Source organism: Periplaneta americana, chromosome 16 (genome assembly GCF_040183065.1).
Source record: "Periplaneta americana isolate PAMFEO1 chromosome 16, P.americana_PAMFEO1_priV1, whole genome shotgun sequence".
Taxonomy (NCBI): domain Eukaryota; kingdom Metazoa; phylum Arthropoda; class Insecta; order Blattodea; family Blattidae; genus Periplaneta; species Periplaneta americana.
Window position 1 is genome coordinate 169,139,585 of NC_091132.1, and position 23,195 is coordinate 169,162,779.

At 36.0% G+C, this 23,195-nt stretch overlaps 2 protein-coding genes across 9 annotated transcripts in view; one reads left to right on the forward strand and one right to left on the reverse strand.

Annotated features, from left to right (window-relative positions):
* Positions 1-23,195, reverse strand: part of LOC138691865 (zinc finger protein 679-like) — a 47,771-nt gene that overhangs the window by 4,195 nt on the left and 20,381 nt on the right. For 5 of the 7 annotated variants that reach the window (XM_069814421.1, XM_069814420.1, XM_069814419.1 and 2 more), the window contains one exon: positions 13,166-19,176. The exons of the other annotated variants lie outside the window; for them this stretch is intronic. In XM_069814421.1, the coding sequence (XP_069670522.1) occupies positions 18,402-19,176 (775 nt within the window). In that variant the 3' untranslated portion in view covers positions 13,166-18,401. Of the gene's footprint in view, positions 1-13,165; positions 19,177-23,195 lie in introns of those variants that run through there. 7 annotated transcript variants of the gene reach the window in all.
* LOC138691873 (uncharacterized) lies at positions 727-13,053 on the forward strand. 2 transcript variants are annotated; one of them, XM_069814436.1, is made up of 5 exons: positions 727-997; positions 2,290-2,399; positions 3,791-3,909; positions 6,749-6,844; positions 12,899-13,053. In XM_069814436.1, the coding sequence occupies exons 3-5, from the start codon at positions 3,819-3,821 to the stop codon at positions 13,051-13,053; spliced, it is 342 nt and encodes a 113-aa protein (XP_069670537.1). In that variant the 5' UTR covers positions 727-997; positions 2,290-2,399; positions 3,791-3,818. The 2 variants fall into 2 exon arrangements, with proteins under 2 accessions (XP_069670537.1, XP_069670536.1); XM_069814435.1 differs by lacking the exon at positions 727-997 and adding an exon at positions 2,175-2,192.

A 23,195-nucleotide genomic window follows, 5' to 3' on the forward strand; every position in this document is an offset into this window, starting at 1 on the left:
CCTATCTAACCAGGAAATTTCTTATATTTTGTAATGTCGTTAAATCATAAGTGAAAGGGAAAATATTGTAAGACCGAACTCAATTAGGTTATCTGTTTACCAGTGGCGAAGCTAAGGTGTAAATATTGGGTAGGCTGAAAAAAATCTATTTACCTCATCTTTTTATACAGCAAATGTTTCTCGGCTTTTCTATGACAATTTCTTGTGACAAAGAAGATAATGACCACTCATTTTAACCTCCAAACACAATACAGGAATAACAATATAACTTATTTGTCTCAGAGCACCCTCTTAGTCAAGGAATACCATGACAATTGAAAATTTCTATTTTGTCTTCCTCCATCCGCTATTTTAATATGCAAATCTGGTATCGATCTCCTATCTTTGTAAGCACATTTTGTTTCATACGTCCAACTATAAAAGGGTTTCTGTTTTAATTCTACAAATAATGACGTCAACATTCTCTCGGTATGAGCCATTTTACACGAAATTAGTATGTAACACACGCACGCATACACTTTTTATTAAAATAACACTCAACAACGCAGCGCAATCAGAAACACCAAATTATTCTGATGGAAGGCTGGTCCGCTTTAGTACAGAGATGTACCTAATCGATACCCCCTCACTGGTCACTGCATCCTGGAATGACTGCCAATAGTGAACTTAATAAATGGAAGAATCGGAGTGGATCCAAGTGTTACGATACATCGTTATTACAGGCTACTGTTACTAGGAATAATAACTGAAATTTTTTGTGCACGCTAAGCCTCAAAAGCCTATAAAAACTTGGCCACGGCTGCTTCCATGCCCAGTGTCTTCACTTTTTAGTGTGCATGTAATATCCCAGTGAAAGTTGTAGTAAAAGAGATTCTCAAAATGTGAATGGAAGCTCTTAAATTCGAACAGAACAAATGCGAGTTTTGGATTTAAATTTGTTGTAAAACTAATCCAACATGGGATGTACCGTACCTAACCAGAGGGACCCGATATTTCAGTAACTATAGCGTACAGAGTACAGCAAACAATAGATTAAGCCATTTTGAATCTTGCGTACACTACTTTTAACACTTGAATATAATTAATTAACTAGTGGACTTACTCGTGTTAATTATGTAAGATTTGTGCGAACAAACATACATACTCAACAATGAGCACAACAAATTTGCAGACAACATAATATACTGGCACATACGTAGACGACATACTCATACTATACAAAGGAAACAAACGACAAATACACAAACTACACCAATACATAAACAAATTACACCCAAAACTTCAATACACACTGGAACTTGAAAACAACAACTCCATAAATTTCCTAGACATCACCATAACAAAAATCGACAACAAACACACCTACAAAATACACAGAAAACCAACCACCACCACCACCACACATACACAACACATCTAACCACCCAATACAACACAAACATGCTGCATTCAGGACAATGGTACACAGATTACTCAACATACCGAGCCAACAACACTACAATGAAGAAGTGAACACAATCAAATACATAGCACAAGAAAACGGATACAATCCAAACATAATAGACAACATCATAAGAAAGACAAAATAAAAACTTAAACACAAAAACACGCAAAACACAACACAAACACAAGAACACAAGAAATACATCACACTAACATATGAAAACAAAAGCACACATAGGATCGCATCTTCATTCAGAAAGCAGAAATACAACATAACATACAGAACACAAAACACACTACAAAGACATCTCAACACACAAACAAATAAATACGACCACACAGGCGTATACAAACTCACATGTAATAGTTGCGATAAGTTCTACATAGGACAGACAGGCAGATCATTCCAAACACGCTACAAAGAACACATCAAAGCAATAACCAGAGGACACAATACATCTACATACGCCGATCACATAACTAATGCTAACCACACATACAATAACATAAATACGGACATGGAAATCCTACACACACAACCCAAGAACCAAAAACTCAACACACTAGAACAATACGAAATATACAAACACACTAAAACACACCCAGATCAAATTCTCAACACACAGATCAATTTCAGTACACACACACTATTTGACTCCACTCTTCAACACCTTTCAACAATCAAACACACCCACATAACAGGCAGAGAAGTTCGAGATGACGCCAAGATCTAGTAGGCTCTGAAGATGGTGCGTGAAGCTGTAAGCCGGACAAATCTTACATAATTTACACGAGTAAGTCCACTAGTTAATCAATTAATAGATAAGCATTGTTTCCATGTTGCAGATCAGAGGTGTATACCTTAACAAGCTGACAAATTCGAAAAAATTGGCAAACAGCTTTTGCTTCTGGGAAGAGAGTTTCGTTCCCAGCAAACTTTATGTTACCATACAAGAGTAAGTACAATTCAGGCCATTCTCTCATCTGCCACGAAAGTACAAAATTGCTACCATGGATAGAAAATAAAATCAAGTTAACGGTCATCCTATCTGTTAAACGCAAAAGATTTTCTTTACCTCGGTGGAGACAGGTGTTGGCAAAATTAAAGTCTAGTTGTTTATCACCCATCAATTTTCATTATCACCTGAGAGATGAATCTATAGTCCAAATTTCTCTTCAGGATTGTTTTGCTATACAGTAGAGATGTCTGGTGAACAAATCTGGACACAATGTAGAAAACATGAACCCCAGGAAGTTATATCAGAGAGATATACTAAAAACAGAAACAAAACTAATTTCGGGTAGCATTGAGAGAAAATATTATCACTAACGGTAGGTAGATTGGATATGGTGACGTATCTGGAAAGACTGCGGGTGTCATTTTGACCTCTTGTTTTACAATGCCTTACAGAAAAATGATTTGGTTGTGTAATATGTAATGCAATGCGTTGACAATATATTTTTAAGCATAATAATGATGGCTCTTCACAACAGAAGTACAGTCAGTATAAAAATGCAATAGGTAGCACAACACAGGAAGATTCTAAATATTATAGTGTTATGGATTAAAGTTATTGTCTTTAGGAAATAATATTTTCCAACATTTGTAAGAACTATTCTCAAGCACTGAGGTACAGTCACTAAAAATATAATAGTTTTAAGAATTTTATTTTGCTTTGGAACATTCTCCTATCAACTTATATCACACCACAAAAGTTGCTTCTTTTCACAGACGAAATACGTGCATTTTGCGCATACCATCACAGTTTTGTTTTGAAAGCAAAAGTTGTCACTAATAGGCTACAATAATATTACACTTCATTACTGATTATTACATCTCAAGTCTGATTAGTGTACTATAAATCTAGTCAGTGATGTATGCAATGGAGGGGGAAAGGAACTGGCCACCATAGCCCATTATCTCCTGGCTTGGTTGTCTCATGAGTGATATCCTATTGGTGTCACTTGTGAGGTTCAGGCCAGTCTTCCAGTTGCTGACTTTAAATACATACTGATAATGTCGTAGAGTATCAATTTGATCCCTCAGTCTTTCTAGGTATTCCTATAAAAGTTTCGACGTCCAGATTTCAGGTGAACAATATCTTGGTAAAATTAAGAAATGTCATAGAGCCACGATTGGGTATGACGTGTATCATAGGAGTAATGTGCTCATAAATATGGAGAAGGGTCAAAAAGATCCCTCTGTCTTTGTAGTGTTAACCTTAATATAGATAAGAGAAAACATATTAAAACCAGTGGCAGAGAAGGCTGTTATTGTGTTTATAACAAAACTAGATCTGATGATCTATCATCTTTCTTCCAAGATGGTGTCTCTCTCTCTGTCTAGCGAAAGTCTTCCCCCTGAGGAAGCATCCATGGAGCCGATCTCGTCTGCACAGAAGAGGAAGGGAAGCCCCACACTGGACGTGAACTACTATGGCACAAGCGACAATCCAAAGGTGAACGGTACGTGCAAGAATTTTATTATTCACTTGACAGAGATGTCATCATTTGGGCTAGTACAAATGTGCTTGTATCCTAAAGTTTACTACTTTCACAATGTATAATATTAAATAATGTTCCCCGTTTGCTAGGAGCTCTATGTGTAACTGATGTACAAACGGAACTATGTAGTCTCCTAGACGATTTAACACATCTCGTCGTGGCAAAAGCTTGTAGATTCCCTTTGTACAGGAATTCAGCTCACCTGATCTTGGGCTGCATCCTATCGTCTGCCACCAAGATGTTTTTTCACTGACCCAAACAAATAAAAATTGGGACTAAATTCGGGCTGTAAGGAGGTGCATCCATAAATTTGTAGTGTGTTGGGCAAAAATGGGGATTTGGATTTGTTACTTTTTACATTTCCATGGCTACCATTTTGTTGAATAAAACATTAATGATTTTATTAGTACCACACTGCTATAAGAATTTAGTAGTTTAAAATTATGGTTATATAATTAAATGTTAGGACATAGCTAGTCAGATGCAAGTGTGAGGAAATTGAGAAGACGTAACAGTTCCAGTGATTATGAGGAATTACGTACAAGGTTTGAGGAAACTGATGGTTGTAATTATGAGAAGAAATCTGGAAGATCGAAAGTAGTTACTGCCACAACAGTAATGAAATAAGTAGAAATAATTATTATGGAATTAGTAGTGTTGGGTGTCCACGCAACTTCAAATGAGTGGTACATTTTGGAGAATTCTAACAAAATACCTTAGTGTACACTCAGGGCTGGGCAGGATTTGAAATACATTTGTATTTTGTAATTTGTAAGGATTTTCGAAAGTATTTTGTATTTAAATACATAAAATTGATGTATTTTGTATTTCAAATACTCAAAATACTTTTTTTTCTTCTTGTTCTTCAAGTTTTGGATTTGGATTTGAAGAATGAACTTTGTCTTATTTGCCTACCCATTTCAGATGTGCTAGCCATACACTTAGTTTTCTTGCCACAACTGATTTCCTTAATGCCATAAAGAAATCTCCAACAGCATCAAGGATCCATCACCCAACACTTGCTACATGTTCAGCATTATGGAATGCGTCTAGGAGACCCAAATACTCAGAAATTATATCAGATGTCTTGAAATATTCATTAAAGTTTCCTTGCCCAACTCGATGGAATTCTCTTTATGACTCAATCTCTCAAATATTGCAATTCAAACATGATATAAACAGTATATGTGAAAAACTGGGATTGCCAACCTTCAAAGATGTTGAGTTTCAGTACCTTGAAGAATATTGTGCAGTTCTGAATCCCATTGCCTTAGCCCTTAATTTAATGCAAAATGAGAAGACGTGCTATTACGGCCAACTTTTGTCAACACTAATTTCCCTTAAAGACAGATTACATATTCTATTACCTAGTAATCTACGCCATCTATTCCAAGTAACTCCAATCCTAATAAGTTCACTTTCATCAAGATTTAAAGTGATGTTTGATCTGCTCCCAGAAAAAAATTGAGTTATTTTGGCAGCTTGTTTCCACCCATCATTGAAGATGAGATGGCTACCTGACACTGCCTCACTAAATGCTAAGAAGAGGATACAGAATATGTGCGTGAAATCAGCTGAGCAGTTGTCTGCTACATCTTTGGTCAGTTCAGATGATGAAGACGATGAAAACAATTTTTATGTTTTCAACTCAAGTAAAACAGACTTTGAAAAGCAAAAAGAAAAGAACCCGTCTGCTGTAGAGTATGAGCTCATACAATTCCTCAATGGCAAAGGGACAACCCTGTGCACTCTAGAGAATTACTCAACAGTGAAACAAGCTTTTATAAAGTATAATACAAGTTTGTGTTCCTCTGCGCCTGTAGAAAGACTGTTCTGTTTTGCAGGATTTATTCATTCACAAGCAAGGGGATCCTTTTCTTATGAACATTTGAGGAACTGGTTGTTTTCAAAGGGAGCTGTAATTATTCATATGTAGCATAATTTCATTGCTGACTGGGAAAAGGAAGAAGTTCAGTTACAGTGTTTATATAAAACTTCGAGATAAAAATACTTTTAATGTTAATATAATATTTTAGATTTTCAGTAATATTCTTATTTCTTTAGGCCTATATATTGTATTGAGTATTTGAAATACTTGGATGTCAGTATTTTGCCCAGCCCTGTGTACACCCACATGAATTAATAGTAGTGTTGCCACTAAAAAAAAAGTGAAGAGAAGAAATGGCATGAGTTTACTTCATTTGTGCCAGCAGAGTTGCAGCATAATAATCACTGACAGGACAATCGGAGCACTCTTCTTTCCTACAAATGCCCGTAAGTTTAAATTCAACAAGGTTTTCAAGATTTAAAATTCAACGTATGGGATGGCTCATTTCAGTTTTTCCATGTATTTTAGAGGAGGACTTAGACTTTCACATCAGTTAAACTTGGTCACGCCTAAACAGAGGAATCACGATTTGGAAAACATAGGTCTAACCTTCATGCAAGATGTCTCACCACTCCACGTACACATACAATTTGTCAAACCAATATTATAACGTTAATATCACAATAGTAGTTCAACATATTCATATTCCAATAAATATTCTCTCTCCTTTCAGATAGCTACTGATGATAGGAGAGCAATGTCCAGAAAGATGTCTAGACAACACTAATTTTAACCACATGAGTGTTTTAATAATGTACCTAATATTTTAATTTTAATACATTTCAATAAAGAATAGATTTTCTAAAATTTATTTTAAACTCTGTCAGTTAGGACGCTGGTATTAAAAGGAAGTTGAGAGATATCTATTGAAGAAAATTCCAGTTTCTAATAACGAATTTATTTTATTTGCAGATTTAATCCACAGCCTGAGTGGCTCTTACAGCTTCCTGGGGACTGATTACAAGGACTTCATAGTTATGGGTGCTTGCCTGGACCAGTACGAGAAACGTGAGTCATGCCTAATACCAGCAGCATCAGCACAATGCTCTGGCTCCTTACATTCAGATCTGTAACTTGAAAATACGTGAACAGAACTAATTGCGACGGCTTTCGGAAAATAAACTAAGATCGAATATTACTGACGATCAAGGGTTCCAAATTGATTGGCAATAGGGAAATCAATGAAAACCATGTGTCATTTTGTGAGCAAGTGTTGCTGTGAAAATGTTATTCAAAATGAGAAATGAAAGCCACGTGATGTTAAGACGCGAGCAATCGGAATACATGTTCCATTAGCTTCTGATATCGCCTTAAGACCCTGTTTGACAGTTATGGTCTTAGACTAGTACTATGTCAGCCAACTCGACTCCGCTTAAACAACTCTAGAGGTACAGGGATTGACAATATTGTTACCACTATTCATAATGATAGATCTAATGCGGTAGTCATTCCGACTATTTTCTCCAACCACAACGCAATTTTATTTAAAACTAATTTAACTAGAAATATGTCAACATCTGATGATTATACAATTCCACAACATACTCTCGTGTAATTAGTAACTCTACTATCCATTATTTTATTTCTTTACTTATCAATATACATTGGATTTTACCTTACAATATTGATAACATTAACGATAAAGCCAACTATTTTACAAATGTTTTGATGAATATAATTGATACTTCATTTCCTTTGATTCCTGTTAAACAAAGACACTGTAGACTTGGTAAGTGTTCCAAATGGTTTACAAGTGATCTTCGAGAGGTTAAAGAAACCTGTTTATTCTATTACAACCTAGTAACTTATCACGGAATGTCTGAACTTGGGGATAAATATAAACAACTCAAACGTAAATATAAGAAGGCTATTAAAACGGCGAAAATGCTATTTTACTCTAATTTAATTAATTTCTCTGTTAATAAATATAAAACTACGTGGTCTATCGTTTCTGAATTATTGAATAACAACTCTAAACTCAAGAAATTCTTTACCATTGCATATAAGAAACACGTCATATTTTACTTTCTGAAGGATGGTGAGAAGGACTTTGATGGCAAATCTAATCTACAGTGTCATTCATTTTAGCAATATTACGTTTTAGATACTATTTGTTTTAACCTCATGTAATTGACAAATTTGTACATTTTAACCTGATTTCATACTACACTCTGGGACAAAAAAAACCGGACACTTTAATATTTGCTGGTATTTTGCAAAACATTATCTTCTCATACAATATTATGGTAGCCATCTGTTGTTATGGAGACATTGTTGATTGTTTTTTGTTTTATAAACAAGCCATTACAACCAAATATTCCAATTTTGCTTTCGGAGTCTCAGCTATAAAATTTTGTCTCAACCATTTTGTGCTTCATTATCGTTATCATTCGTTATTTCTTTATTTTTACATTTTCTGAGTTTAAGTGGGATTGTAACATTTGTCTTAAAACAAGATGCGACCTGAAGATGTGGCTCGAGCTGTAGCCCTTTACGATGATGGATGCAGTGTACGTTACATTGCAAATGTTATGAATATGGCTAGAAGCACAACCCATGATGCCATAAAACGGTATGGAGAGACCCTAGAATATGCCAGAAAACCAGGTTCGGGTCGTCCAAGAGCTACAAATCCAAATGAAGACAGGTATATGGTGTTGAGAGTTCTTAGGGAGCGCAACCTGCCAGCTACTAGTGTAGCCCAGCAATTTGTTAACATGCATGGACGCCCAATTTCGGCCAAAACAGTTAAAAGGAGGTTGAAAGCAAGTGGACTGATATCAAGTAGACCTGCAACTGGTCCCAGACTTCTCAGGATGCATCGAGTTGAACGACTGCGTTTTGCAAATGATCACAAGGATTGGAGAAATGGACAGTGGAGCTGTGTTCTGTTCACCGATGAGTCCCGTTTCAATCTGTGCTCACCTGATGGACGTGAAAGAGTTTGGAGAAGGAGGGGAGAACGATTTTCACAGGGTTGCATTTCCGAAAATGTGCCGTATGGAGGTGGTGGAGTGATGGTTTGGGCAGGAGTGTGTATGGATGCTCGTACAGAGTTGGTTTTTGTTGAAAATGGAAGACTAACAGCTGATAGGTATATAAATGAATGTTTGCCTGATCATGTTGTGCCATTTGGCCAATTTGTAGGCGATAATTTTGTTTTAATGCATGATAATGCACGGCCACATATTGCCCATGCGGTCGGAGATTATCTCCAAGAAGTGGGAATCCATGTTCTTCCATGGCCAGCAAGGAGTCCAGACATGAATCCAATTGAACACGTGTGGGACATGCTGGGATGGCGTGTTAAGAATAGACGACCGAGACCAGAATCGTTACAAGAGTTGAGGCGAGCACTTGGCGAAGAATGGGAACTTATTCCTCAAGAAGACATTGCTAACCAAATTGAGAGCATGCCAAGACGTATGGATGCAGTTATTCAAGCCAGAGGGGGTAATACCCGTTACTAAAAAGAGTTTTTAATGTTTAAGGCACCATAAAATGAAAAAACAGTTAGACCAAACGATGCCATAGTTATACGCCCTTTGTAATTTTTTTGTAAATTTTCTCATCAGATTTTTTTTTTCAAATGTCGTATAAGGTGCTAAATGAAACATTATTTTGTTTAAATGGGTTTTGTTTCATTTTGAAATAATTGGCAACAAAATACAAGCAAATATAGAAGTGTCCGGTTTTTTTTTGTCCCTGAGTGTATTTATTTTAAAACTTTTAACCTGTTTTTGTGATTATCTTGTGAGTGTATATTTACTTTTTTTTATTCTTACATTTATTCATATTGTAGAGCCATGTATTATATATATATATATATATATATATATATATATATATATATATATATATATATATTCTGACGTTGTCTATGGCTGTAAATTGCTGGATGGCATTAAATTCGTCTATCTATCTATCTATCTATCTATCTATCTATCTATCTATCTACCTACCTACCTACCTACCTACCTACCTACCTACCTACCTATCTATCTATCTATCTATCTATCTATCTATCTATCTATCTATCTATCTATCTATCTATCTATCTATCTATCTATCTATCTATCTATCACCTAATTTGTCGTTCCAAGTAGGTATGGTAGGTTATTCGAAAATAACCGGTTATCGGTTATTTTAAAATTAATTTAACCTGAAGGAAGTTAACTGATCAAAAATAACCGGTTATTTTCCAGTTGTTATTGTTTTAATCATTTAAACTAAGCAAAACAAACTGAGAGGTTATTTGCAATAGAAATCAAAGAACAATTTGCAATTAATTGTAATCCAATCAGAAGACAGTTAAAAGAACGTCATTAGATGCAGAAGATCATCAATGACGTCCCTAAACAAAATACAACAAATAATAAGAGGTTATGAAATGGCATTTACTTGATTGTTTCACTCACATTACTGTTATAGGTAAGATAATATAACCTTGATTATAACGGCCAGGCTGACTATTCCCTATAACCAATAAATACTGAATTCAAAGTTTTTCGCCATATGGACAGAGAAGACCATGTCAAAAGTGATCGCTATTGGGAAGCTGGACAATGATATGAAAATATCAATAACCTATGCCATTAGAAAAAACCAGTTTCTCGCTGTTTGAAATGCTCTAATATGCAGATAGTCTACATATTGTAAGCCAATCAGAGAAAGTCGGCGATTAAGATAGGCCCCAAGCATACACTGATTCGAACTCGAATTTAATTTCGGAATTTATGGACAGAGGAAGTAAGTAAAGCAGTAGCCCATATCCCATCTACAAAGGCAGGAATGTGCCACGAGACAATTTGTATACAGGATTGATTACATAGAGTGCAAGATAATAAAAAGAAACTATGTTCGACTGACATTAAATAAATTAAGATAACTTAAAATATATTTGATTTGGTGTATATTTAAAAAAAATAACCGGTCATTCTGTTATTCAGGAAAATAACTGATTATTAGGTTAAACCGGGAAGCAAAAATAACCAGTATTTAACTGGTTAATATAAAAACCGGCTATTTTTGCCCACCCCTAGTTCCAAGTGCACAGCCATGTTACCCATAATTCTAATAAGATCTTAATCTACTCTCTGTCAGTCACAGTTTTTGTAAGAGAACAGTTCCCTCTCAATGTATTATATTTTGAATTTACTGTTGAACTATCTTGAAGCTTTGAATGACGAAGAAAAAGAGTTTAGAACGCAATGAATAAAGTTAATTGTTATTAAGTCTTTGTTCTAAAACGCTGAATTGTTACTGCTTTCAAGTTGAATTAATTCATTTATAAATTTTTCTTGTGCCACAAGCTGAGAAGTCGTCACAGGAGCGGTTGCCCTTATCATAAGGCTACCAGATTGTTTTCACAATTCCCAGGGACAGATATCAACATATGGCTACATTCCTGTTAGTTTTGCATTGACACAATTTGAAGAATTAAAACAGCTACTGTACTCACTCTATTGACACTCTAAAATCATTCACTCTGCTTACCCACTACAGATGACTGAATTTTTAAGCATATCTCTGGATCCAAATTTTGGACCAAGTACCGACAGGTTATGGAGAACAACAAGCAAGGTTCGAACTCACTCTGGATTTTCAGATGACCACATTATGTACATAAAAAAAAAAAAAAAAAACTCTCCACGGAAGCATTACTTCCAGAAAAACACAGATACAGTTCAATAAACTTCTAAAGTTTTGCACAGGAGTCATTATCTCAGAGAAAAATGAACAAAATTTATCTATTTTAAGCACAGAGAGAAATTTTCTTTATTCCATATTCATACTTTCTTAGAAGTCACCATATTTCTTCAAGCAATAAATTTTATCATATAAATTATATTTATCCAAGTCATGTCCATCTATATGTGAAGAAAAAATAATAGACTCTCTCTCTTCAAATTTTTCTGTTAATAACTGGCACTGAAAATCTGAGGATTTTTGGATAATAATAATATAATAATAATAAATTTACCCCGTACACTTCCCCTAAGGGCAAGGACCTCCTGTTGTCACAGGGAATTGCTCATAAGTAGGCTCCTAAGGTGAGCGAGTCCTTGGGAGCTTGGTCATATTACTGATATTTCTTCGTTTCACTGTTCCTGACTTCCCTCTTCGATCATTTCTACTATACTCATCCCCCACACTTCCTCACATCACTTCACACGAGTTACACTCACTGTCGTTGACTTTCTGTCCTGTCTGGTGCTTGTTGATTCATGTTTGGTGCCAGCTGCCTCCATATTTCTCTGTCTCGTGCCACTCTCGACCATTGACTTCCCACTCTGGTTCTGAAGTAGTCCGCCCGTCTGGTTTTTTGTCGTCCCACGTGCCGTCGTCCTTCTCTCGGGTCCCACATTGTGATGCAATTCGTCCCATACGTGCTACGTGGCCGCCCCATTTCCATTTTAGGTTTTCTACCCTTTCTGCCACATCGCGCATTTTTGTCCTTTTTATTTCCTCATTTCTGAGTCTGTCTCTTAGTGAAACATTTAGGATCTTCCTCTCCATTCTCCTTTGACAGACCTGTAGTTGTTTTTTCTGTTTTTCTGTCAAGGACCAGTTTGACAGCCATAGAGTAATGTCGGCATGACACATTTGTCTAGGATTTCAGCTTTCGTACTTGCTTTTTGCCGTTTGTCCACGAGTAGGAATTTGAGTGACCAAAATTTGTTCCATGCCAGTCCTATTCTGCGTTTGATTTCATTCTCTGTGTTCTTGTTTAGGGAGATGCTTTGCCAGGATTTTTGGATACAAATGATTTAATCCGAGGGACAAATTTTGTCTCAAGACAAAAAGTAAAATTCGGAGACTGTCCCCGGGAAAGAGCGATATTGGTTATTATGAACATTAGCTCATACTTGCTTGCCAGTCACAGCATAGAACACGTCACTTCTGGTACCAAATGCAATAAAGGAAAGGGATGCGAGTGTTCACCTTTAGGTTTTGCCCATTCGCCACGGGATAATAATCAGAATTACTGAACATAAACGAACCAATCATGTCTCGCATTATCATTACTCATCCTTATAATTTAATTTAATACTTTTTCAGCTGTGATCAGGGCCTTCGCGCAACGTACTGTTGACAACAGCAAGTTAAGGAAGTTCATACAGGGCTTGGGTCTCGATGAGACTCAATTCACGCCCTTCGACGGCCCTGACTGCATACAACGAATCTTACACAGACAGTCACTAACGTGGGAATGATATGAAAAGGAAAAACTTCTAGAAACAGGGCATTACATACGACCAGAGCCTGGAATTTCAATATATATTACTGTATAGTATTTCTTTAAATAGTCCGTGGCTGCTATCATAAATTATTCTACTTGCACATTGCCATTAGTCTTTAAATTAGTAATGACTGCAAGATTGATATGAATGGTTTAATTTCAAAACCTGCTATTTTGCTCAAAGGTCGATTTTGACCCAATAACATATACATATATCTTAAACTGTAAATTCAATGGCAAAGTTATTTTTTGGCCAATTCCTGCTACTTTTCCACTGGAAATCATATTTAAAAGTATGATTATTTTTTTCAAAACCTTCTGTTTTACGTTTTCAGGCCAAAACCTACTATCTTACTGAGAAATTACGAAGTTTTCTACTGCATTAAGTACATAGAATGATATGACAGGAATAAAACTCCCTCCTATAAAAATAACTGGAAGTGAAATAGCAGGTTTTGAGAACAAAGCATACACACGTATTGTGCACATAAACTTATATGAATATGTATCACTGTTACTCTGACAATAAAAGCACCAAATGCATTCACTAGGACGGGCCAATTTATTTTAGCTAACGAAGTATGAACTTACTTATGTGAACCCTTCACTTTCTCCACAGCGAAAATTACATCATCCATGTACTTTCCTTCCAGTTCAGAAAAACAACAATACATTTCCTTATAAACATCATAATTTCGTTACATTCCATTATAACATTGGCATTATTACAACTTTAATTTTATCAGTCTCGTTTTTCAATTCACTTCACCCACACTGCTATGCAATGCAATAATACGCTACAAACAATGTGTGAAAACAAATTCATTAACTCCAGTGTCGAGAATATCAGAAAACGAAACTCTTCATACGGTATTTCAATGAAATTCTGCATGTTATGAAAATTTTATTAAGGTGATTACTCTTATTTTTAAAGAGTTTTATATATCCCATCTAAGTCAACAAAACGATAACTGGCACATAAATTGATAATAATAGCATCCCTTCTCGGTGAACGAGGCAAATATTATCCACAATTGAAGACCTTTCCGGTATAATGTTCTAACCAACAAAACTGTAATTCATGTTTCAGGAGAACAGAAAGGAAAATAATTTTAAGAGCATATTTCATTAGTTTATATATTATTATAATGTACCGAAGTACGTATGATATTTCCATGCAGATATTCTGCGTCATCATAGATATACAGTGAACGAGCTGAAAACCCGGGTTCAAATCCCGACGCCGGAGAGAATTTTTCTCCGTTCCATTACTCTTTCATCGTATGATGATGCAAAATATCTGCATGGAAATAGCATATGTACTTCGGTACATTACAGTAATATATATGATATGCGTAAATCACCTCGTGATTTAAGACGGCGCTTATTCCGTCGGATCCCGGCCAACTAGTCACTCATATCGAGTGCACCTCAGCACATGTGTGGACTTCGGTCCTAGGTTCATAGATATCTATGACGTAGTGCAGAGGGCGGCCACTAGAGGGAACCCAAGAGTTGGAACTTAAACTGAGACGATTCTTCGGACGCCAGGGTGGAATCCGGTGTGGCTTAGTGGATAAAGCGTCAGCACGTAGAGCTGAAAACGCGGGTTCAAATCCCGGCACTGGAGAGAATTTTTCTCCGTTCCATTACTCTTTCATCGTATATTTCATTAGGACTATATTTACTATCACAACTATTTGACTAAGCAAGCTTATAGAGCTATAAATAAATACTTTAATATTACTTTTTCCACATACATCAAATATTTAAAAACTCTGATATTACATCCTTCAACTGATAGAGATAATGGTGAGGCATGTTTGTATTCGACTGACACATTTACATCACGTGGCGGCTTTCACAGGCGATATCGGGAACAAATAGTACAGGATCCAGACTATCAACAACTTCATACGTAATAATGATGCGTGATATTTGTAATGACGGTCAATGGTGCCTTTATATTTAAACAAAAGACAAACATCATCGCTTATTTACGGATTTTTTGCAGTCAGTGTACAATTAACACAGTCCTGCTTGTGACAAGATGGACGTTCCCCAGCACCTTCCGCCAAGAAATCTGTCGCTACCACAAATATTAATGAAATTGACATCTTTTTGACAGGTCACCTTATGAGTGTAGTGTAAAAGTGATTCATGACTCATTTAGAAGAGCATATTACGATTCCGGAAAAACACAATGATGCTGAAATATTTAAAAGTAGTGCACAAACCAGAAGCAGGAAAACAATTTTGTGAGTTCAACAAGGGAAAGGCAATTCTCTATATTTTTCATTCCCTGGCTTGAAATGTCGAATAAAAATCTTTCAATTCGAGTCTACAGCAAAACCCATGTCACTCAACACAGAAATTAAGTGGGAATGAGAATTCTGTGATAAATTTGGCATAAGGCCGAATACCATAGTTAGTCTTGTTGCACGGCATGGTTTTCCGAGAAGGTTTAAGATTAAACACAGATAATGGTGACAATCACTGAAGTTCAAAGCAGGGTTTACGCTAGAAAATAAATAATTGTCGCAAAAATGCACAAATGAAAAGTTATGTTTGTGCAAATTGCAAAATTCATGTGCAATATTATAAATAATTGTGCAAAAAGTTAAAATTAATAAAGTATGCGGTAATTTCATAGAAGACGGGCACTTGGTTGAATATAGTAAGTATTACCAACTTCTTTATTTCAGAGTTAAATGTTAGTGATCTTTTAGTGACTTTTACATGTTACTTCTAGGTTTTTATACTAGGTGTCGCCGTGATTTTCTTTTAATTTTATTGGTTATAGTTGTCATTTGTTCTAGAATTTTCGTTAATTTTGAATGGATAATGACGTTATCAGTTGTTCTTGGTTGTTTGATGTGAGTGGTGTTATGCTGTGTCTGATGGCTAAAGCTATTGAAAGTTTCTCATTTTATGATTTTTGTGATTTTCTTTCGATTTGATTGGTTATAGTTATCATTTCTTCTAGAATTTTCATTAATTTTTCATGGATAATGACGATGTCCTGTTGTTCTTGGTTGTTTGACGTTGAGTGGTGTTACATTGTATATTTTTCTACATTTGTCGAATGCGCATCATCATGCTTACGAAAAGCCACTTTTCAGTGCCAATAATTTATTTTGTGTGCACAAGGTTGGAATTTTGAAGTAAGAGGGAAAGGAAGGAAACCGTGTTCTGAAATTTATCTATTAAATTTTGTGTCCATTTTGGTTTAGTTCTTTCGCTGGTGAAGGATTGTGTTGAATGTTGAGAATAAAACTGTTTTTCTGTGGTTTAAAGGAATTATTTACTGAATTTTCTGTAGAAGTTAAGATGTAATAAGTGTTCGAAGAGAATTTCATTTAGTGTAAACACGTGGTTTATTTATGCACAGTTGACTGTACGACAAAGTGTTGGTTTAGTTCTTTGTTGCCTGCATGGTTTAAGTTTAGATTGCCTTAAAGTCTATGTCATTTATACTGGAAGTGAAGAGGTTGTCGTTGAAGACGTCGATGAGAATTGAATTTTATTTGATAAGATGATAAATTATTATGTTTTGTTTTGTGTTTTAGTGATTTTTGGGGGTAAAGTGCGGACGAAAACTGTCAGAAAAGTACTACCAACTATGAAGTTCGAATGCCACCAAACGCCAAAAAAATCAAAGGCGAAAAATTAAATATATTTTCATTTTTTTGGAGGGCTTGTTCTTCTTTTAAAATATGACTATATATTTGATTTTTCATCTTTGATTTTGCGATGTTTGGTGACATTCGGACTTCATAGTTGGCAGAACGTTTTTGGTAGTTTTCGTCAGCCATGTTGGATTTTGCCCGTCTTCTAGGAAATTACCAAGTATGCTATACTTATGTAAGTAAACCATTACACGTAGATATACAGAGAAACTTCTGAATACCAGACACCGCTGGGGAAAAATTAAATGTGTGTTATTGAGAAGTGTCCGCTATTTAGAAAATCGTTAGTATGTATACAGTACATTAAAATTTCTCACACATATTCAACATTATATTTTACAGTACAGTAAGTAGACAGCGAGATTGTTTACAGTATTCATCCAGAGAGAAATCGTACTAGTAAATGTTTTGTAAATGAAATAAACATCAGTCACTGTACCACTTCACCTCCACAAAGAAATCTAGAATTGCATTCTCAGTGTATGATTTTAAAATAACATCCTTTTTTTTTCAAAATTTCACTAACCTGAGTTTTTCCCACATTAAACTTTGTGGCCAGCTCACGAACACTTAATTTCTCCTTCTCACTATGCTTTACAATATCCACTTTCTCTTTTAGTGACAAACGTTTACGTTTTTGTGAAATTTTTAATGTGACTGTACTTCAGAACATTCAAACTAAGAAAGTACGGACTGCTCACGTGCAGTATCACAACTAACAACTGTGCTGCTTACCTTCAATAAAGTACAAGAACGTTCAGATGCACGACAATGATTGTTGCAAAGAATTTCGTTAGAGTTCCGTTTAATTTACAACCGACTTTTTCTATTTTTTCTTTCACGCGGTCCGTTATTTGGAAGTTTTAATTGTTGTTGGGAGATACATTTCAGTGTTCGCGTCCTTTATTGAGAATGTCCGCTATTTGAAAGAATTTTATCATAAGGGCCAATGTTATTTTGCAGGGGAATTTTAAAATGTCCGCTATTGGGAAGTGTCCGTTAAGGGAAGTTTCACTGTATTTAGAATTACTGTCGAATTTACATCACATAAAATACGTTATTTTATGGGCATTCTAAACACTGAAATTCTTTACTAGTAGGCTTTTCAAGATTTATTGTTAGCAGAGTGCTAACTCTTTTCACTGAAAGGCAATTTTTACAAGACTCACACAACTAAATCCTCGCTCACAATTTATAGTGTGCGATGGAATTATTTTAATAAACTAGAAGAAGAAATTGTTCATTTCACTTAAATGAATTGCACCAAATCTTTGAAATCCATTCCTGAACATCTATTGCTCAATACCTTTTTGAACATTGCCATTAACATTTCATTTAAATTCAGATAAGTTCAAACATATCTCTGATTTCATTTTCTCACTTCCCATCTTCGTTTCTGAACTCCAATGTGGTTGTCGCATTTTTGCACATTTACATTCAAAGTTTGTTGCATTTTTTAGAAGTTGAGTAGCAAAATGCGACTGTCGCTTGAACCCTGGTTCAACGTCGTGAACAAGCAAATGTAGGATATAACGTATAAAAAATAACCTTCGTGAGAATTGCAACGACTTCTCACAAGTGTGTGTTCTACTAGAGACCCTCAATGTGAGAAACATTCCCATCCCACGTCTCATTAATTTGCATCATTGCTGGAGTGCAAACGTTTATGTCCTTCCAGTGTTGCCGATTGTGAGAAACACTTCCCACAGACATCGCATGTGAATGGGTTCTCCCCCGTGTGCTTACGTAAATGGGTGGATAGATATCTTGAGCATGCAAAACGCTTTCCACAAATATCGCATTTGAATGGTTTTTCCCTCGCATGAGTAATTGAATGGCTCTTAAGATGTCCGGATTGTAAAAAATATTTCCCGCACACATCGCATCTCAAGGGCTTTTCACCCGTGTGGATACGTTTATGCATCCTAAGATCACAAGATCGTATGAAACTTTTCCCACACATATCGCAAGTGAATGGCTTTTCGCCAGTGTGGGTGCGAATGACGTGATCTTTAAGATGTCCTGACTGGGAGTAACAAATGCCGCACACATCGCATTTGAACGGCTTCTCGCCCGTGTGAGTGTATGAATGAATTTTAAGTAATCCCGATTTTGAAAAACATTTCCCACAGACATTGCATTTGAACTTTTTCTTGCGGCCATGTGCGCAGATGTGCATTTGTTGTCTCTGGCGGTTCTGTAACATTTTGCCACAAATTTTGCACTTGAATGAATATCTGTCGGCACGTTTATGGATCTCAGACTGCAAGTTCTTGTTAGTTGTAAGCAATTCGTTGTAAAACTTAGTTTCAAATGAAGCCTCAGACAAAGGATTCTTTGCCTGGACGCAATTCTGAGGTACTGCGAGCTTCTCCGGCGACGTTTGATGTTCGTCAGTGACCGAAGTGCTGTAAGCAAAAGAAGGTGTGAAGACCACGACAGAACACTGCGTAAAATACCAGACAATGTACATGCCATAATGACGCACGAGATGCAACTCTGTCCTTCCGTGATCTTGACTCTGGAGAGTGGAATCATCTGATCACTTTGAAACCGATATTCTAGCATTCCAGAGCTCTGACTTTAGTAATAACATCGGAGAATAATGTAAAATCAGAGTCGGGAATGTAATTGGGTGCCCATACAAAGAAACAGACTATTTAAAGCCTCAAGAATGGGACATGTCCAGTATTGCATTGCTGATACCTAAGAAATAATTTAGAATTTGAGAAACAAATCGTTGGATTGTTGTATATTTCTTGCAGTCCTCTTGAAAGTTATTTCAGACAATGTTATTGGTGAAATAATAAGTCGCAATCCCTGCACTTTAGCTATCTTCCTGTTCTTGTTAACAGAAAAGTGATGAAAGAAATTCCAGAATGAAGTATACAGGTGTATTAAGAAAATGTAATCATTTATTAAAACTAGCATTTATACTACTACCACTAATTCCACAATTTGGGACATCTGGCCGACATTTTCGCCGACTACTAGGATCCAGATTACAAAAGATGATAAAATACGGAGAAAATGAGATAAAAGTAGAATAAAGATTCAATGAAAGGAACTAAATAATATTATTTATGTTATACACGTGATTGTGTAAAATGGATAAAATCAATCTCTCAATATAGCCAGACAAAAGTTTGTTAACGTCCTCAATAGAAAATTTAAGAGAAAGGAGACTGACTTTGGTTAACTTAAATGAAGTTCCCCTTACTTACTTACGTACTGCCTTTAAAGAACCCGGAGGTTCATTGCCGCCCTCACATAAGCCTGCCAGCGATCCCTATCCTGAGCAAGATTAATCCAGTCTCTACCATCATATCCCACCTCCCTCAAATCCATTTTAATACTATCTTCCCATCTACGTCTCGGCCTCCCCAAAAGTCTTTTCCCCTCCGGCCACCCAACTAACACTCTATATGCATTTCTGGATTCGCCCATACATGCTACATGCCCTGCCCATCTCAAATGTCTGGATTTAATGTTCCTAATTATATCAGGTGAAGGATACAATGTGTACAGCTCTGCGTTGTGTAACTTTCTCCATTCTCCTTCATCTCTCTTAGCCCCAAATATTTTTCCTAAGAACCTTATTCTCAAAAACCCTCAATCTCTGTTCCTCTCACAAAGTGAGAGTCCAAGTTTCACAGACATACAGAACCGGTAATATAACTGTTTTATAAATTCTAACTTTCAGATTTTTTGACAGCAGACTAGATGACAAAAGCTTCTCAACCGAATAATAACAGGCATTTCCCATATTTATTCTGCGTTTAATTTCCTCCCGAGTGTCATTTATATTTGTTACTATTGCTGCAAGATATTTGAATTTTTCCACTTTTTCGAAGGATAAATCTCCAACTTTTATAGTTCCATTTCGTACAATATTCTGATCACGAGACATAATCATATACCTAGTTTTTTCGGGATTTACTTCCAACCCAATCCCTTTACTTGCTTCAAGTAGAATTTCCGTGTTTTCCCTAATCGTTTGTGGATTTTCTCCTAACATATTCACGTCATCTGCATAGACTAGCAGCTGATGTAACCCGTTCAATTCCAAACCCTCTGTGTTATCCTGAACTTTCCTAATGGCATATTCTAGAGCGAAGTTAAAAAGTAAAGGTGATAGTGCATCTCCCTGCTTTAGCCCGCAGTGAATTGGAAAAGCATCAGATAAAAACTGGCCTACACGAACTATGAAGGTCCCCTAGCGCCAAAATCAAGTCCTTTCACTTCCCATGTATTAATATTCATTTTGTATCTCTCACTGAAGTCAGGAACACACGAATTGTAAATAGACTTCTTTACGCCATTATAATTATTGGCTTGTTGATCATTCTTCTCAAAATAGATAGTGGGGTCAAGAATGAAGCTGGCGATCGATCACAAAAATGTCTACTCTTCTGGCTGACCTGTTCTCAGCCAAGGACCCACTTTGCCTTCCGAAGAGAGGGCAATAACTCAAAACATGCGACAATTTTGATATTGGGAAGAACGACCTGGTACAGATCACACTGCTGCGATGTTTGTGAATATCTTTATGGCATTAGTTCACTCTGAGGACGATATTCCTTTCCTATTATTAATCCAAGAGATTTTTCTTAGATCTCCACTGTAAGTCAACACTCCTTTAAATTCTTGTGGAAGACGACACCTATTACTATCAAACAATCTTTTCAATAACTCGCATCTTAAACTTCGTCCTGTCATGGAATGTGCGTCTGGGCTGTCCTGAATGTTTAATTGTGGAACAACTTCCTGTTTTTGAGTTTCAAGATATCTGCAGAAATAGCGAAGTTCATCATTTATATTTAGAAGATTTCTCGCAATGTTTTTTTTATTTTATTTTAGTAGGTTATTTTACGACGCTTTATCAACATCTTTGGTTATTTAGCGTCTGAATGAGATGAAGGTGATAATGCAGGTGAAATGAGTCCGGGGTCCAAAACCGAAAGTTACCCAGCTCATATTGGGTAGAGGGAAAACCCCAGAAAAAACCTCAACCAGGTAACTTGCCCCAACTGGGAATTGAAACCGGACCATCTGATTTCGCAACCAGACACGCTAGTCGTTAATTCACAGGTGTGGATGGCAATGTTGTAGTGTTGGAGATGTAAAGAATGTTAGCCTCTTGCTATTCTTTTGTAATTATATTCTAAGAGAAACAAGTTAAGACTGGCTTGTAATTGTTTGGTGCATCTATGAATGCAATTACTGTGAACATGTTACATTTTCTGTGAGAAATAACAAGCTGTAATTGCGCTATCCCATCTCAAATCGACCGAAATACAGAGAAAATTGACCTTACAATTTCTAAATACTATGAAATTATTTTTGTACATAGAGAACTGTGACACAATGCTTTCTGCAAGGTTTGAGGCATCAGAACTTCATAGTGTTTAAATTAAAAATATTTAAATTTATCGTATTTCCATAAAATTAGCAACTTTAAACTGTTGTAGCTCCAAAACCCTTTCACCAATGATCAAAATCATGGCTTATTTTGATGCTGAGAAATTAAAGTTTATATTGACATGTAAACAGATTCTCTTACTTTTTATGGAAATGGAGAAATTTAGATTTTTCCTCATTAAGAGCCCTTTGGCTAGGAAAAAATATTTTAAAAATATATGGTTAGATTCCGCATTGAAAGTACAAATAAACACATATTTTTTACTGATGGTATGTTGATAAGAAAGTATTGAAAACATCAAATAAAGAAAATAAATAGTACGCGCGTGAACTAACCAGCTGACTGTGAGACGGGAGCTAGCCTAGACAAGCAAGGCCAGGAGACAAACACGTGATGTTTCGTTTAGTAGCGCATAGCTGGGCTAGCTTTAACACATGAGTAAAATGATGCCCAATATCATCATCTTATCATCATCATCTCTCGGCCAGTGCGTGCGGTACTGCGCCGTTCAAGTCTAGGCGTATGAAAATAATTTATTTAATACCCTCGAAACTTATTGCCATACAACTAAGCAAATCAGATTATCTGTCTCTTTGTGTACAATAAAAATAAGGATTACTTCTTATCATAACCTACCAAATGTCAGCTTCAAAATAAGCTCTTGTTCAATGTTCTGCAGTAAATGGTTAAAGAGTTCTGAGCGCTGAAAGAGGCTTGTTTTTATAAAATACGCTTAATTTGTCGCTCAATAATACGAAAACCGTTTGACTTTCGACAGTATATTTTTGAAAATGCACTCCCCTCAGCACCTTGTATAAATAGGGAAAAAATTAGAGTATAAAAAATGCGAGGTTTTTTACTGATCGATTTCATATGGAATAGCCCAATTACTTATAGGCAAGTACAATGAAATTACATGAGCGGACCATTTTAGAATACTGGGCACATGAGTTTAGTAATCAAAATTCAAGTGTCAAAAATCTATATCTGCTTAATATGCACAAA

What these genes read in the sequence shown, in the direction of transcription:
- LOC138691873 (XM_069814435.1), top strand. An exon ending in CTTTATGTTACCATACAAGA is followed by an intron (nt 2,400 to 3,790) that starts GTAAGTACAATT and finishes CTCTCTGTCTAG; the next exon opens with CGAAAGTCTTCCCCCTGAGG. An exon ending in CGACAATCCAAAGGTGAACG is followed by an intron (nt 3,910 to 6,748) that starts GTACGTGCAAGA and finishes TTTTATTTGCAG; the next exon opens with ATTTAATCCACAGCCTGAGT.